Source organism: Boleophthalmus pectinirostris, unplaced genomic scaffold, assembly GCF_026225935.1.
Source record: "Boleophthalmus pectinirostris isolate CB_2022bp ecotype Guang Dong unplaced genomic scaffold, ASM2622593v1 HiC_scaffold_17, whole genome shotgun sequence".
Classification (NCBI taxonomy): Eukaryota; Metazoa; Chordata; class Actinopteri; order Gobiiformes; family Gobiidae; genus Boleophthalmus; species Boleophthalmus pectinirostris.
The window spans coordinates 28,105,398-28,118,942 of NW_026571115.1; the positions used below are offsets into that span (position 1 = coordinate 28,105,398).

General features: G+C 36.7%; 3 protein-coding genes across 3 annotated transcripts; all 3 read right to left on the reverse strand.

The window, feature by feature from the left end:
• Positions 1-3: 3 nt before the first annotated feature.
• On the reverse strand, positions 4-7,248 carry dhrs7b (dehydrogenase/reductase (SDR family) member 7B). Its single transcript, XM_055152571.1, has 7 exons — positions 7,058-7,248; positions 6,062-6,240; positions 5,844-5,973; positions 5,066-5,277; positions 3,924-4,016; positions 2,846-2,998; positions 4-1,728 (listed from the first exon to the last, which is right to left on the reverse strand). The coding sequence occupies exons 2-7, from the start codon at positions 6,219-6,221 to the stop codon at positions 1,517-1,519; spliced, it is 960 nt and encodes a 319-aa protein (XP_055008546.1). The 5' UTR covers positions 6,222-6,240; positions 7,058-7,248; the 3' UTR covers positions 4-1,516.
• Positions 7,249-7,999: 751 nt separating this feature from the next.
• Positions 8,000-10,334, reverse strand: tmem11 (transmembrane protein 11). The gene is made up of 2 exons (XM_020922681.2): positions 10,229-10,334; positions 8,000-9,417 (listed from the first exon to the last, which is right to left on the reverse strand). Exons 1-2 carry the CDS (start codon positions 10,273-10,275, stop codon positions 8,901-8,903), a joined length of 564 nt encoding a protein of 187 aa, XP_020778340.1. The 5' UTR covers positions 10,276-10,334; the 3' UTR covers positions 8,000-8,900.
• Positions 10,335-10,997: 663 nt separating this feature from the next.
• Positions 10,998-13,329, reverse strand: natd1 (protein NATD1). Its single transcript, XM_020922693.2, has 3 exons — positions 13,136-13,329; positions 12,305-12,423; positions 10,998-12,164 (listed from the first exon to the last, which is right to left on the reverse strand). Exons 1-3 carry the CDS (start codon positions 13,233-13,235, stop codon positions 12,048-12,050), a joined length of 336 nt encoding a protein of 111 aa, XP_020778352.1. The 5' UTR covers positions 13,236-13,329; the 3' UTR covers positions 10,998-12,047.
• Positions 13,330-13,545: the final 216 nt, after the last annotated feature.

The window sequence follows — 13,545 nt, forward strand, 5'->3', positions numbered from 1 at the left end:
TACTTGTGTCTTACATGGCTTAAAGATTTATTACACATTTAAATAAATAAAACAAAGACAAATTTATTCAAAAGCTAGTCCTGGATAAACCACAATGAAATGAAGTCCTCAAGATTTGACTATTACACAAACTACCATGCAAATGCAGGAAGATTTCCATTTTCTGGCTGGCACTAATTGTAATTCATTAACCCCGATGGCTCGTTACATATTTAATAGAGGTTAAGGATGGCCGTCTGGCATATTGTTATGTAATTTAGCATGGCCAGACATGTATAAAATAAAGATAAAACATTTACTAAGACACATTCAAAAGGATATGCTTACAGTAACATTCTTGTTGGTGAAATCACTGAGTTTCAGGTCATAACTGTCTTTCAACTTTCAGCCTTATCCAGTCTTTCAACTTTCAGTAACACCCATAGTTTAAAGATGATGAGGGCAGAATCTCTGATAGAATTTGCCTGTCAAAATGCAGATATTCCAGCTCAGACATGTCAAACTCAGGCCCACGATATAATTATATTTGACCTGTGAGATCATATCAGATATTTATTGGAGCCTGTCCTCCGGCTACAGATAGGCTCTAGAGACATTATTCATTTAAAATTTTGTTATTATATTATGCTTGTTCTGGATTCTGTGTTTAAGCAAAGCTATTACTAAACATTTATTTTAATGAGAAAAAGGTTTAACATTACATATCTTGAAAAAGAAAACATGCAGAATTTTTCAATAAATATTTAGTTTGGCCCACGACTTAGTCCCAGTTTTTAATTTCGGCCCTCTGTGAATTTGAGTTCGAAACTCGTTCTAGCTCATGATTCATATCTATAAATACTGGGCCGATCCACATGAAACAAAAACTGGCACAAAGTTTAATGCCTTCTCTATTAGCAAAAATAAACTATATTTACTATTGTAAACGTATGAATCCAATCCCAAACAAAAATGCAAATGGGTTCAATGTTGGCCTAGATAGATTTTCTAAAAATGCCCCACAGAGTTATTGAAATATTAAAGGGCCCATATTATTCAGTGTTATTTCATCTTCAGAAACAAACCCAGAGTTGTGTTTTGTTTCATTCACACATTGAATACAAACCCTGTTTATTTAGGCAGAGTTCATGCGATGCAGTTATACAGGAATAATTTGGATATTTTCAGCTCTGGAAGTGCCAGTCTAATAAACAAAAAGTAAAAGGTAGCTGTGGAACTTGAAAACTAGTGCTTCATGACATCACAAGGTGGAACAGAGCATTTTGAGCTTTAGAGATGTGGACAGACTGATATTAAAAGATTACTCAAACTTTTGAATGAAAAAACAGCGCTACAGGTATGTTGTTGAAGAGGTTACAACATTTTAACAACATTTCAAAAGGACTCTGCCCTCCAACTGAAATTATGACACCACACATCACATTAAATTGTGAACGCCATAACAAAAGCAGCAAAAAAATTTTTTACATCAAGCTCTAGGTAAATCTTACATTACACTTTAGCATTGTGTCCACTTTCACTCATTTTTGTGCGTACTCTTTTGTTCTTTGCGAGCTCGAGAGGACATGATTTTAAAGAAGAGGGCTGGCCACAGCGTCCGTAGATAAATGGCGAGAGTAGGGGTGGGTCCAGCCAGTATGACGTCTTTGCTTTTAAGACTGACCGCTCTCAACACAGCCTGTGCCACGTCTCTGGGCTCCCAACCTGCGGCAGTGGTCTTGTCCAACACTGAAACAGATTTGGCATAACAGCATCATCAGGCAAAAACAACATCATTGAGGCAAAAATACATAAATAAAATAAAATGTTAATGCCTATATGTTCCTTCTATTATTATTTTAATGGTACAGTGTCTGTGGTAAATCATAATAATGTTATGATAGTTTTACGTCAGTCAAGTGGCAGTTTGTAAAGAAAGGTTTGGGGAAAAAGATGAAAAAAAATATGATTAGTTCTAATAAAGAAAATCGATTTATTTTATTTGTCAGTTCCTGTACTCTGTCTTTGTATCATGAGCCAAAAATAAGGAGTTGTGCAAAGACAAAAGGCAGTAACTGTATGTTTTGTTTGTTATTTAGTTCATAAATATATTTTATTTTAAAATCCAACCTCTCACCTCCTTCTTTTTGACACTGGGTCTTAACACACTAAATAAAGAAACCTTTGTATTCAGTTATACTTAAATGATCTTAAATGTGGAAGTATTTTGTGTATTTATTCATACTGTACACACTATACTGCAAAGTCACTTGTCTGTCAAACTGTTTAACTGTGTAAGTGTCGCTGCATGATCCTGATCAGCACTAAACAGGAAATCAAAAGCTCTTCTATATCATTTAAAACAAACTCCATGATGACTAGAGCAATGGTGAGGTGTTTTTCTTATAATGGATGGAAGTCTGGTGAAAATCAAGCAAATAATAATGATGATGCCAGTTTCTGCCTTTTGTCTTTGCACGACTCCTTATTTTTGGCTCATTATACAAAGGCAGAGAACAGGAACTACCAAATAAGGGTCAATGGTCAGTTTTGATCTCAATATTTTCCGCATACAAATATTTCTTCATTATAGCAACTAGTTGTCAAATTTTTGGGGCCCTTGCTATTATACTTTTGTCTGGACAAAACAGAAACTTTGAAGTCATTTTTCTTAAGCTCTTTTGTCTTTTGTAGGGCAGTATTGTGCATATTAGACAAAGCTTTGGCACTTCTTTACATTACAGTTTCTAATTATCTGCTGCCCATAAACTAACCAGAAACAACGTAAAAATTATAAACTTGTCTAATATATATAAAATTAGGCAAAACAATCTTAAATATTATCATGTTAAAAGCAGTAACTCACCTCCATGTTTGGTCCCATCTCCCGTGACAGCATTGATTGATAAATTGGTCCTTATGTACCCAGGACTAATCACAGTAACAGGGATCCCATACTGGTCGATTTCAGCTCGTAGGCAGTCAAAGTAAGCCTGTGTGGCGTGCTTTGAGGCTGCATCTGGAGGATAAACATACTTATTAGATTACAATTGAATAAATACTAACATTTCAAACTCAATTTCGATACTAAAGGAAAGGCTTGATCCTCCATGCTGATTTCACTACTATAATGATAATAAAAAACACAATATATATATATATACACAGGGAAAGTATAGTGTAATTTTCTTACTTTAAGTTTCTTTAAAATTGTTAGGTGGTCTTAGATCTTAGGTCGTTCTGAGAGACCGTTCTAAAACTATTCAGAAAAGTTTGTCCAATTCAGTGGTGGAAGGTTACGAAGTACAAAAGTAATAGTACAATACTTGCGTAAAATCTTTAGGTATTTGTACTTTCAGTGGATACGTTTTACTTTCTACTTTCTACTCTACTACATTTTAGAGATGGACTAAAAAGTAAAAAATACTTTTCTTTATGTTGTGAAACATGCTGAAAAAGCTGAGATTATTTTTCGCACATCTAATTTGAGTTAATGTCCCAACTTTGAGCAAACCAAATATACATATACACAAAAACAGCTACAAAAAATAAGAAATCATTTGAATAATCTAAAGTCTGTTAAATTCTTTTTCAAAATCACTACATTTGATGTTTTAATTGTTCTAAAAATCTCTGCAAAATACTTTTACTTTTTATTCTTAAAGCACATTTTTAAACAGTTACTTCAACAGTTTTACTTAAGTAGATTTTTTTGATGTGATACTTTTACTTGAGTAACCTTTTGCCCCCTATATCTGTACTTTTAGTGAAGTGACAAAAGTGAGGACTTCATCCACCACTGGTCCTGCTTATTTATTTTTAGAATAGATAGTTATTCAAATGAGTTTCAATACCAGATTCACAATCGACAAGCATCTAGGTATCAACATTTTGGTAACTTTACAATTTAAAAAACATTCAGATGTGAATTAGATGAAACTTACAAGCAGATCTGTACGGAATGGCTATCTTGCCTTGAACACTGCTGATGACCACGATATGGCCACTGCGACGCTGGACCATCGAGGGCAGAAGAGCTGATAAAAGAATTCAGAAGTTATGTTAAAAAACAGAAAACTTTTTGCTAGAGATGTAACAATAACCAAAATATCATGATATATCGGCAAAAGTCTCACAATAATATCGTGGGTTGTCACAATATATCGAATCTAGGGGTGCAATGATATCCAAGTCTCACGATACGATATCGTGACATTATGAACCTCACGAGACAATATTTATTGCGATATTATGGGAAAGCTCACGATATGGTGGGGAAGTTCACGATTAGGGATGTAACAATATCCAAATCTCTCTGTATGATATTTTCACGATATACATCTCACAGTACGATATTTATTGCGATATTTTGTGGAGACTAAACAGCTAAAACTGTTAATATGTTATTTTTTCCTCTTAGAATGTCTTGACAAAGCTTAATCCAAAGAACTAAGACTTAAAAGTGTTTAGAACTGTTATTTCTTGTTATAGTCTACACTGAAATGGAGCAAAGGATCATGGTCTATGTAGTCTTTTTTTAGCCACTGCTGCACCTTAACTCTTAATATAAGCGAAGAGACTTGTATTTCAATATATTGTGATGGTCCACGATATTATTGTGAGAACTTTGACAATACGATATTTTGGTTATCGTTACATCCCTCATCCCGAATCTCAAGTCTCTTCGCTTAAATTCATTGTTGTGGTGCAGCAATAGCTAAAAGAAACAGAGGGAACCACATATACAATAATTCTTTACTCTGTTTCAGTCCAGTTTACATGATGAAATAATTTATTAAAAGCTTTTAAATCGCAACTGTTTGGTTTATGACAGAAACAAAGGCTTGTCAAGGCATTTTGAAGGAAAAAGTAGCATATTCACAATTTTGTTAGCCTGTACAAAATAAATAAATCGCAATAAATATCATACTGTGAGATGCATACCATGAAAATATTGTACAGAGAAATTTGGATATCATTACATCTCTACTTTTTACAGACTAGCCACTCTATTTAACCCACTACGGTTAAGTTAATGGTAAAGTAGATAATTTTTCTGAGTGGTAAATCAATTGTCCCCACTGACCTTGAGTGAGAGCGACCGGCCCGAAGTAATTAGTTTCCATGACATCCCGCTGAACAGATAGTTGAGTGTCCAGAATGTTGCCACGGTAGCTGATGCCGGCGTTGTTTATAAGAACGTCTACGTGTCCGTAACAGGCGAGGATCTCATCTGCGGCTCTGCCCACGGTGTTTGAGTCAGCTAAATCAAACACGACAATTTTGGGAGGGTGTGTGCTGAAAATAATGTAGACACAACATAATTAGAAACAGATGAGAAAGAAAATAATTAAAATGGCTTGAATTCAAAATATTCATCTTGTTTTGTGGTTTTATGTTTCATCTGTTTTTTAATTCAGTTTGTCACTTAACATTTTTAAACTTTATGGGATTTCTGACTGGTTTCATTTTTAGTTTAGAATTTCACTAAAACATCTGTCAGCTTAGTAGTAATTTTTCACTTAAATGGTCAATTAAAAAGATTTACAAAAAAATAAAATCATCATTTTATCCCATCATTTTGCTTGAAACCATTAAAAAATATTGAAACTAGGCCTGGGCAATATGACAAAATAATTTCACACATCACATTTTTCCCTCATTAAGATCGATCAGAATATTTAATCAGTTTATTGTGTTCTTAACAATACTATTTGAATTCCTTGACTATAAACAAGGCAGACCACATGCTCTTACAGATAAACTAAAGCCAGAAAGGAATAATAAAAGAAAAAAAAATGGAAATCACAATTCAAATTCTAAATTCAAGTGATTCATGCAAGTCTTTTGTTTTGGCAGTGCACAAACTCATCACCTTCATCTGCTTTTGTGGTGAGCTGGATGTCAGTTCCTGTATAACCTGCTGCAAACGGGACGCATCTCTCCCACACAACACAAGACATGCACCTGCAGAATGAAACACCTGTGCACATTCTGTAAACGAAAACAGAATCATTATTATAACATTAGATATACTGTAGGTTGTTTAGATTCTCCTAAATTTGGGTGTGTTTTGTTTAACCTTTTCCTAGCCCTGAACTGGCGCCAGTGATGACCACCACAGCATCTTGGAGAGAAGTCCCAGATCTGAGGCGCAGAATTAAGCGGTAGAGCAGCAGTAATCCAACGCTAGCACAAAATATATGAAATGTTCTTCCTCCAACTCCAGATACAAGGTCCATGGTGATACCCACAAGCAACCTGTAAGAAAAAATAGATATAATTTATTAATAGCTACAGAACAGGCCTGTCACAATAAAGATGATAATCCTGGTACTGCATCTTGAAATACATATTAAGTATTTCCCGCTTATACTGAGGCTATGGTGACACAAGCTATCCATATTTAAATCATTTTATTCAATACAATTTTTGAGCATATGATAATGGAGCTTTTAAATGTCCTGCAATGGGGAAATTCCAGTGTTGCGAAATAAAGCTTAATAATAGCAAGAGAGAGAAACGCTATTTATTGCCTCTCATAATTAAAAATACTGATTACAGATTAGTTCATGTTATATGTTTATGTTTGTTCAATACCAGCAGCATATATCATTGTGCTACCGATATTTTGTTCAGCTTGTTTTTAGACTATGGTCACCTTTATCAAAGCATTATGAATAGGCAAAATTAAGGCGAGATTTCTGCACCAACTATAGGATACATAAAAGTTTCGAACATGTTTTAATACTTGGACTATAAAGTTGCAGTTCCATACATATTAATATTTGTATTGTAGGCTATAAAATAAATCTATAGAACGAAACCCCAGCAAATAGCAATAGTGTGAAAGGCCGACAAAGTAAAATGTGTGTACAATAATGATATGTACTCTTCATTTAAACTACTAATGAAACTATTTGTATTTACAGAAGAGCCTCCAAGATGCATACTGCTATTTTTGCACGAGTTTCTAACTTTGCTGTAAACAGGTTTATTGTTTAACGGTGAATACTTTCAACAGGAGACATTTAATTTGTTCATGTATTGCACAAAATTCAATAAAATAACTACTTACCAGTGAAATGGAAAAATAAACGTGCCCGCTTCCGTGTCGCCGGGTTCCAAGCGGAAACACGTGATCCCATGTTTGGCTAAGGATTATGGGAAATGTAGTCCGTCTGCACTCAAGCTGTCGACGATACTTTAGCATGTTTTTTAGTCTAGTTCATAAAATATACTTAATATATTGTAGTTTTGAGGAAATATGAACTAGAGGTTTTACATTTTGGCCTATTTCTGACGTGTGAACTGGTGTGTAACTTTTAGGACAAAAGCTCTGCGACCTGCTTTTCTCCATGGAGATGTTTTTATTTTACCTGGAATGTTCCACAGTATGGCCTATTCACTGTAAGAATGCATGTTTTCTTTTTCAGGTATACTTCAGCAATAAAGCTACTTGTAAATGACTAAATCCAATGCTGTGGATCATTTCACTCAAACAATAACATCTTCATGAAGACAAGCAGGTGGTTTATCCCTAGACATATAATCCATGTGTTTATTCTACTAGAAAAGTTACATAGTGCACATTTAAGTAGCCAAGTAGAATTATATGCCATGTCTGCTGCAAATGTCTCCCAGAACTTTGAAGGATCAGCACCAGCATCAGCAGGTCATCTGACTGCTAATGGGACTGCGTGGGTCTCAAATCAGCAAAGTGCACATGTTGTCCAATTAGGATTTATCTAAAAAGACCCCATCCTGAACAAGTTCATTTTGGCGCATATCCATGGAAACGTTGCATTACAATATTAGTGCATAATTGGATAGTTACTCAGTTTTTCATTTGTTGGACATTTAAATCATTAATAATAGGTTTAACTAAAAAGTTTTGCTTTCCTGGAATGTTCAGTGAAAAATGATACTGACTAAGCAGCATATGAACATTTGTTGATGTCTGCAAAAATATTTATGTGAACACATCAGATTGTGAGTTTGCTAAAATACCACCAGGAAGTTGACAAACAAAATTTATTTCTGATACAGGGATGGACCTTTGGAAGGACTTCCCAAAAAGTCCTTTCTGCAAAACATATAATCCACTTCCTAAATGCCTGATGGAATGAAACAAAATCCAACTTCCAGTTTTATAATGGACATTTACATAATGCACTTGTACAATCTCATGTTGGAATATCCTGGTCCATCATAAATTGATATAATACTAAAACATGTTGATACCAATCAAATTCCCAGTTTAAAGACTGGCTTATGCTAATGTAATATACATTATGTACCTAAAGAAGCGTGCACTGCAACTTTCCAAGTTTATAGTGTTTCAAAAGAGGACAAAAGCCACATCATTGTCACACAAAGTCTTACTCTTTTGAACAAGAAAAATCTACATGAACAAGACACATTCACAAAAAAGCTGCTTCTATTTGCATAAGCTTTTTTGGACACCATGTAGAATCCATTTATGAAAAAGTCAAATAAAATACAGAAATGTGAGCTTGAAATATCCTAAAGTTTAATGAGAGGGTGATGTTCTGATCAGAAAAAGGGGTACAGTAAAACTACAAGGCTGAAGACAGACAAACGACTCCATACTGGAAACATTTGGGTCCATAAAAGTATGGGGACTCTGCGGAGAGGCTATAGTGGGAAACTGGTGGAGAGGAGGGGAGTAGGTGCGGTTTTTACACAGAGAAGTGTGATACAGCCATCACACATACGTAGAGGAAACAAAAAGGAACAAAACAATTCCTTCTAGTTTTAACTATATCCCCCAGAACAAAGTTTGAAATAGATGCAACCACAACATGTGGAGCAACCTGCTGGATTTGACCACAACATAATGAATCTTGCTTAGATAACTTCGGTTCTTACTTAAACCCACTTAGGAGGGCACCCATCACTCATACCGCATAGAGTTCATAGATCTTCTTGGCACAATATGCCAGGGCAGCCAGTGCTATCGTATTATGAAGTCTCTTTCTGTGGATGTCATCCCTGCGTACCAACACCACCGGTGTGGAGGAGGTGAGCGTATGCAGGGGCAGCCGGGAGAGTTTTTGGCTGTCATATTCCACTTGGTACTTGCAGCAGGGGTCAAACTGCCACGAAATCCCGTAGAGAGCAGCGCAGGCCACACTGAGCGCCCCGGCAGGCAACGCCACGTAGCGCGAATATTCAATGGGCAGTGAAAGAGGTGTCAAGAGGCAAGCAGCACCTGACAACACTGCCGTTTTGTGCAGGCAGTTACCCACAGCGATCCAGCGAGCGGTCTCATCGCCAATGCGCGTGGGCTCGATAACAATGTATTTATACTGGGCTTCCAATGCCTGTTCTAGCTCGTACTCAAACTGGTCTTGTGCGTTCTCCCCATTGTAGATCTCATGTACAATGTAGCAGTCTGTGGCCGCCATCACTCCTCTGTGTACAGACAAGACAGATAAGGGTGAAAAATGCTTATATACAATCCAAAATCTTTTAAGCAGTGCAGGAAATATTCAGTGATTGAGCAACATAACAACAAGTACTACTCAGTCAAACCATAAGAGGAGTTATATTCTATTCGTTTAGACTTCCAGAGTGAATAATTCGTCATTTAGTTTGACTTTGCAAACTAAATGCTCTCATGCATGATTGATAATTCCAAGCTCGTATATGAAAACACTTGGGCCTTTTTTGAGCAGCTTCAGACACTGTCAAAAGTCCAAAACGAACACGATTAAGACTTAGGGATCATCGTGACTAGACATACCGAGGACGAGGACATTTTATTAAACACACACGGTTAGATAACGCCAGATCAGCGTTTATTGGTGTTAAGTTGGGGTTGCTTTCTCGGGTAAAGGACGTTCACTAACATCGGGCCAAAAAAGGAGAAGAAAAAACATTAGGAGCAATTTCAAGTCATAAACTCAACCCTCTGATTTTATAATTGCAATCGACGGCAGAACACACTTAAAACTACGCGGATCTAGTTTATTTAAGTTTTTCTGGAGGTGGGAAAAACCAAAACATCACATGAGCTAGTGTTTCCTTGCTAATGCTAGTTAGCTGTGCACGACTCCAGCTAACGTGAGCTAACTATGGCACGAAAATGAAGTTGCCAGCTTGACTAATAACTCGATTGTCCTAACACCAAACATGTATTGCATCTGCAGAACAGTGACAAGTATAAAACAAAAAATGGAGATAAAATGTTTTAGTTTTAGCGACATTATGTGGTGTAACTGACCTCTCCCTGCTTACTGGGACACCGCGCCTCCTTCCCAGCGACGCCATGTTGGAGATGCAACACTGATTGCAGCTCAAGCAAAATAGCGCTATGACTTATGGGTGATGTAGTCTAGTAAACGGACAGACACACGCGCTGAAAGCTACTTTTCACTACAATTCCCACCAAGGAGAGGACGCGTGCCTTTACTTTATGTTGAAGTTGTAGGTCAGCTCCGTGCAGTACAGGTTTTCATATATGAACGGGATGTTCTTTTTCCATATGTGCATACGTCCTTCATTTGTTCTCAAACTAAAGATTATTAAGAGGCGGAATCTGCTTAGTGCAAATATCTACATTACTGAACAAATGCAACATAATTACTTTGCCAACCAATGCAACTTTGAAGTTGTATTTAAGCCTAATATAGCGACGCAGGTGTGTTATCTTGTATTTGGGAACTGGATAAGTTCTTATGGAGGAAAAAATGGTAATTGATCTTACCCATGTTGCCCCCTCGAGTGCTCTGGCCCCGTACCCCGCTAAGTACCCGAAAATGTCCACGTGTTGTAACCTGATGCGCTCTGAAGCCTCAGGCAGCTCAGCACTTGTGCAAAATGTGATTTTAAACAGTAATAGGTCGACATACATTTAGATGTAAAGCACCTGCTTTTATGTGATCTGATAATTGATTAAATGAATCCACTATGAAAGCGACTGTTCGTCTAACAGCCAGCTGGTGGCACTAGAGGATAAATCAAGTTGACACATTTAACCAAATAAACCCAGAAACTTTGAATATATTTTGTTTATTAACAACAAAAAGTGTGGTCTCAAGCACAAACATTGTAACAAGAAAATTAAAAAGAAAGACATGCTTATATCCCCACCAGAAAAACAAAAACACAAACATGTTTTCCACTTCAGAGTGGACTGACCTGAGGTCTTCTCTTTAACTCAGAGATTGTCATTAGCAGAAACCCCTGAAAGAGCCACATAAAGGGACAAACACAACAGTATGGGCAGGTATTTCTGCAGTCACGGTTTGCAGCAATCACTGACCTCATAAAAGATATACAGAAAAAAGAATGTTTGAAAAAACATAGTAATGCCTGAACAGCTGGCTTGAGATCGAATGATTGTCTTCTGACTATACGAGCCCTAATCTTACAAAAGTGAAGAACTGTGATGACAGACGGTGACATCTGCATACTATTGATGTCAGTTTTGGTCTTTGGTTAGAGTTACTAAAGTCCTTGTTGAGAATGAATTAGTGAGTTAGAATAATATTTCATGAGTCCACATAAGATAAAAATATTGTTAATAACATTTTGCTACAGTTAAATCAGTTAAAACATATTTAAATTTTGCAAAGAGACAACCCAACTTATAAAATTAGCACATCATATTATGTTTTATTACATGTCATTCTGTATTTCTGGGGAATTTTCTGAGAATTTATTTGATGTAGATGCAGATGCCATTTTGATTTCAGTGAATAGACCACTGTTTGTCCCTGAATGACCATGGATCACCAAACCAGTGGTTTTGCTTTTTTGTCAGCCATTGACGCTGAATATCTTGCCTGAGCTTGCGTTGGTTTAACCTTCCATGCTTCCACTGAACTTCCGGCATCCTGATGTGTGTTTCTCTGTATGTTGCTGACATACCGACCATTTGACCCTGCACTCATCACAGCAGATTCACCATGAGAACACGTCTCAGGATAAACCCAATGTCTTGTTATCGCAGACTTGAAGAGCCTTTGCTGTCACTCCAAAGCATGAGAGGAAGTTTCTTCCCTCGGAGTCATTCCCTGTGCGTCTCTCATATTCAAGCATCATTGGTAAATGTGTTCAAAGTACTGAGGCTGTGGGTTTTCTTTCACATACTTCTGAATGTACCAGCAAGTCAAGTGGGCTTTTAGATCCTCCTCCACGACAAAATCCATAGCTGCCTATAATTACAGATACATTTTAGTTGTTAGGTTATTATTGTTGTTATGTCTCATGTAAAAAAAAAAAAAACAAAAAAAAAAACAACTATTACACAATTATACAAACAAATGATCAATGACAAGTATTGGTGAAATTTCACCTTAGCCAAGTGTTTTGCGATTCCTCTTCCCCGATAAGCATCTGGGACTTCAGTGTGTTGCAAGTCGACTGTTTTCTTCCCAACATATTCATACAGAAGAACTGCTCTGTCATGAGATCCTATCAACATACAAATATTAGTTTAATTTAAGTTTAGCTTCATAACTGAATGAATAGACACTTATCCAAATAATTACCCACATAAACCCCCAATGGTAAATTTTAAGTTTAAAACACACATGAGAACATGTTATGTTTGCTAATGATTTCATAACAACAGCAGCCTAAATCAAATGGACTGTTGTCTATTGTCTATTTGCTGAGAATGCACATTTCGTCTTGGCAAAACTTTTTTAAGCAGCTTTTCTGTACTTTATCTAAACAAAAAGACAATGTATGCCTCTCTTTACTGCTGGCAGGAAGCAAATTGGTCAAAAATAGAGACACCTGGAACATTTCTTGTAAAAAAAAAAAAAAAAAAACCTGGGACAAATCACTGGTTTTGGATGTATCTGCTGGGACAGGGGACACAGGGGTCAAAGCTGGGACTGTCCCGAGTAAATAGGGACGTGTGGTCACCCTAGTCACTAATAAGTTTGCACACTAGCCAGGAAGGAAGTTGCCTAGAGCCATTTTATGTAAGACCAAACTTTTTAAAATAACATTAAAATGAACTGTCATTTTGATTACTGAAAAGAAAAGTAATTAGAAACGATCCAAACCGTCTACAGAGTTAGGATGAGAGTTATTTAGCCTACACAATCCCGACCATTGTGTTAGCATGTGTTAGTTAGCATGTCCCTAGCTAATGTTTATGTTTGGATAGATTTACCGTTCAGTCTTATTACAAACTGTCGCCGCTTTTTATCGTGCTCTACTCGGATCTGGGAGTTGTTGGCGTCTACTGCACTAGTCTGCGCCGCCTGGGCCATCGTAGGTCGCCGGCTGTCGACGTTTTTGTGCAGGGGATGTGGTGGAGAAGAGCAGAAATGGCTAACACGAAAATGATGAGCACGAGCAGCAGGCCGGAGCAAAACAAGGAATCAGCTGTGAGATCACGTGACCCACCGGCCAGCCAATCAGAGCACGCATCTTTAGCTAGTGCGTTTGTGAACGTAAGTCTAAATATAAAATAAAAATAAAAATAGTAATAGAAAAACATTATAAGAAATCCTTGTGAATGTAGGCCTAAAAATAAAATAAAAATAGTAATAGAAAAAAATGTAAACAAAATTGCAACCT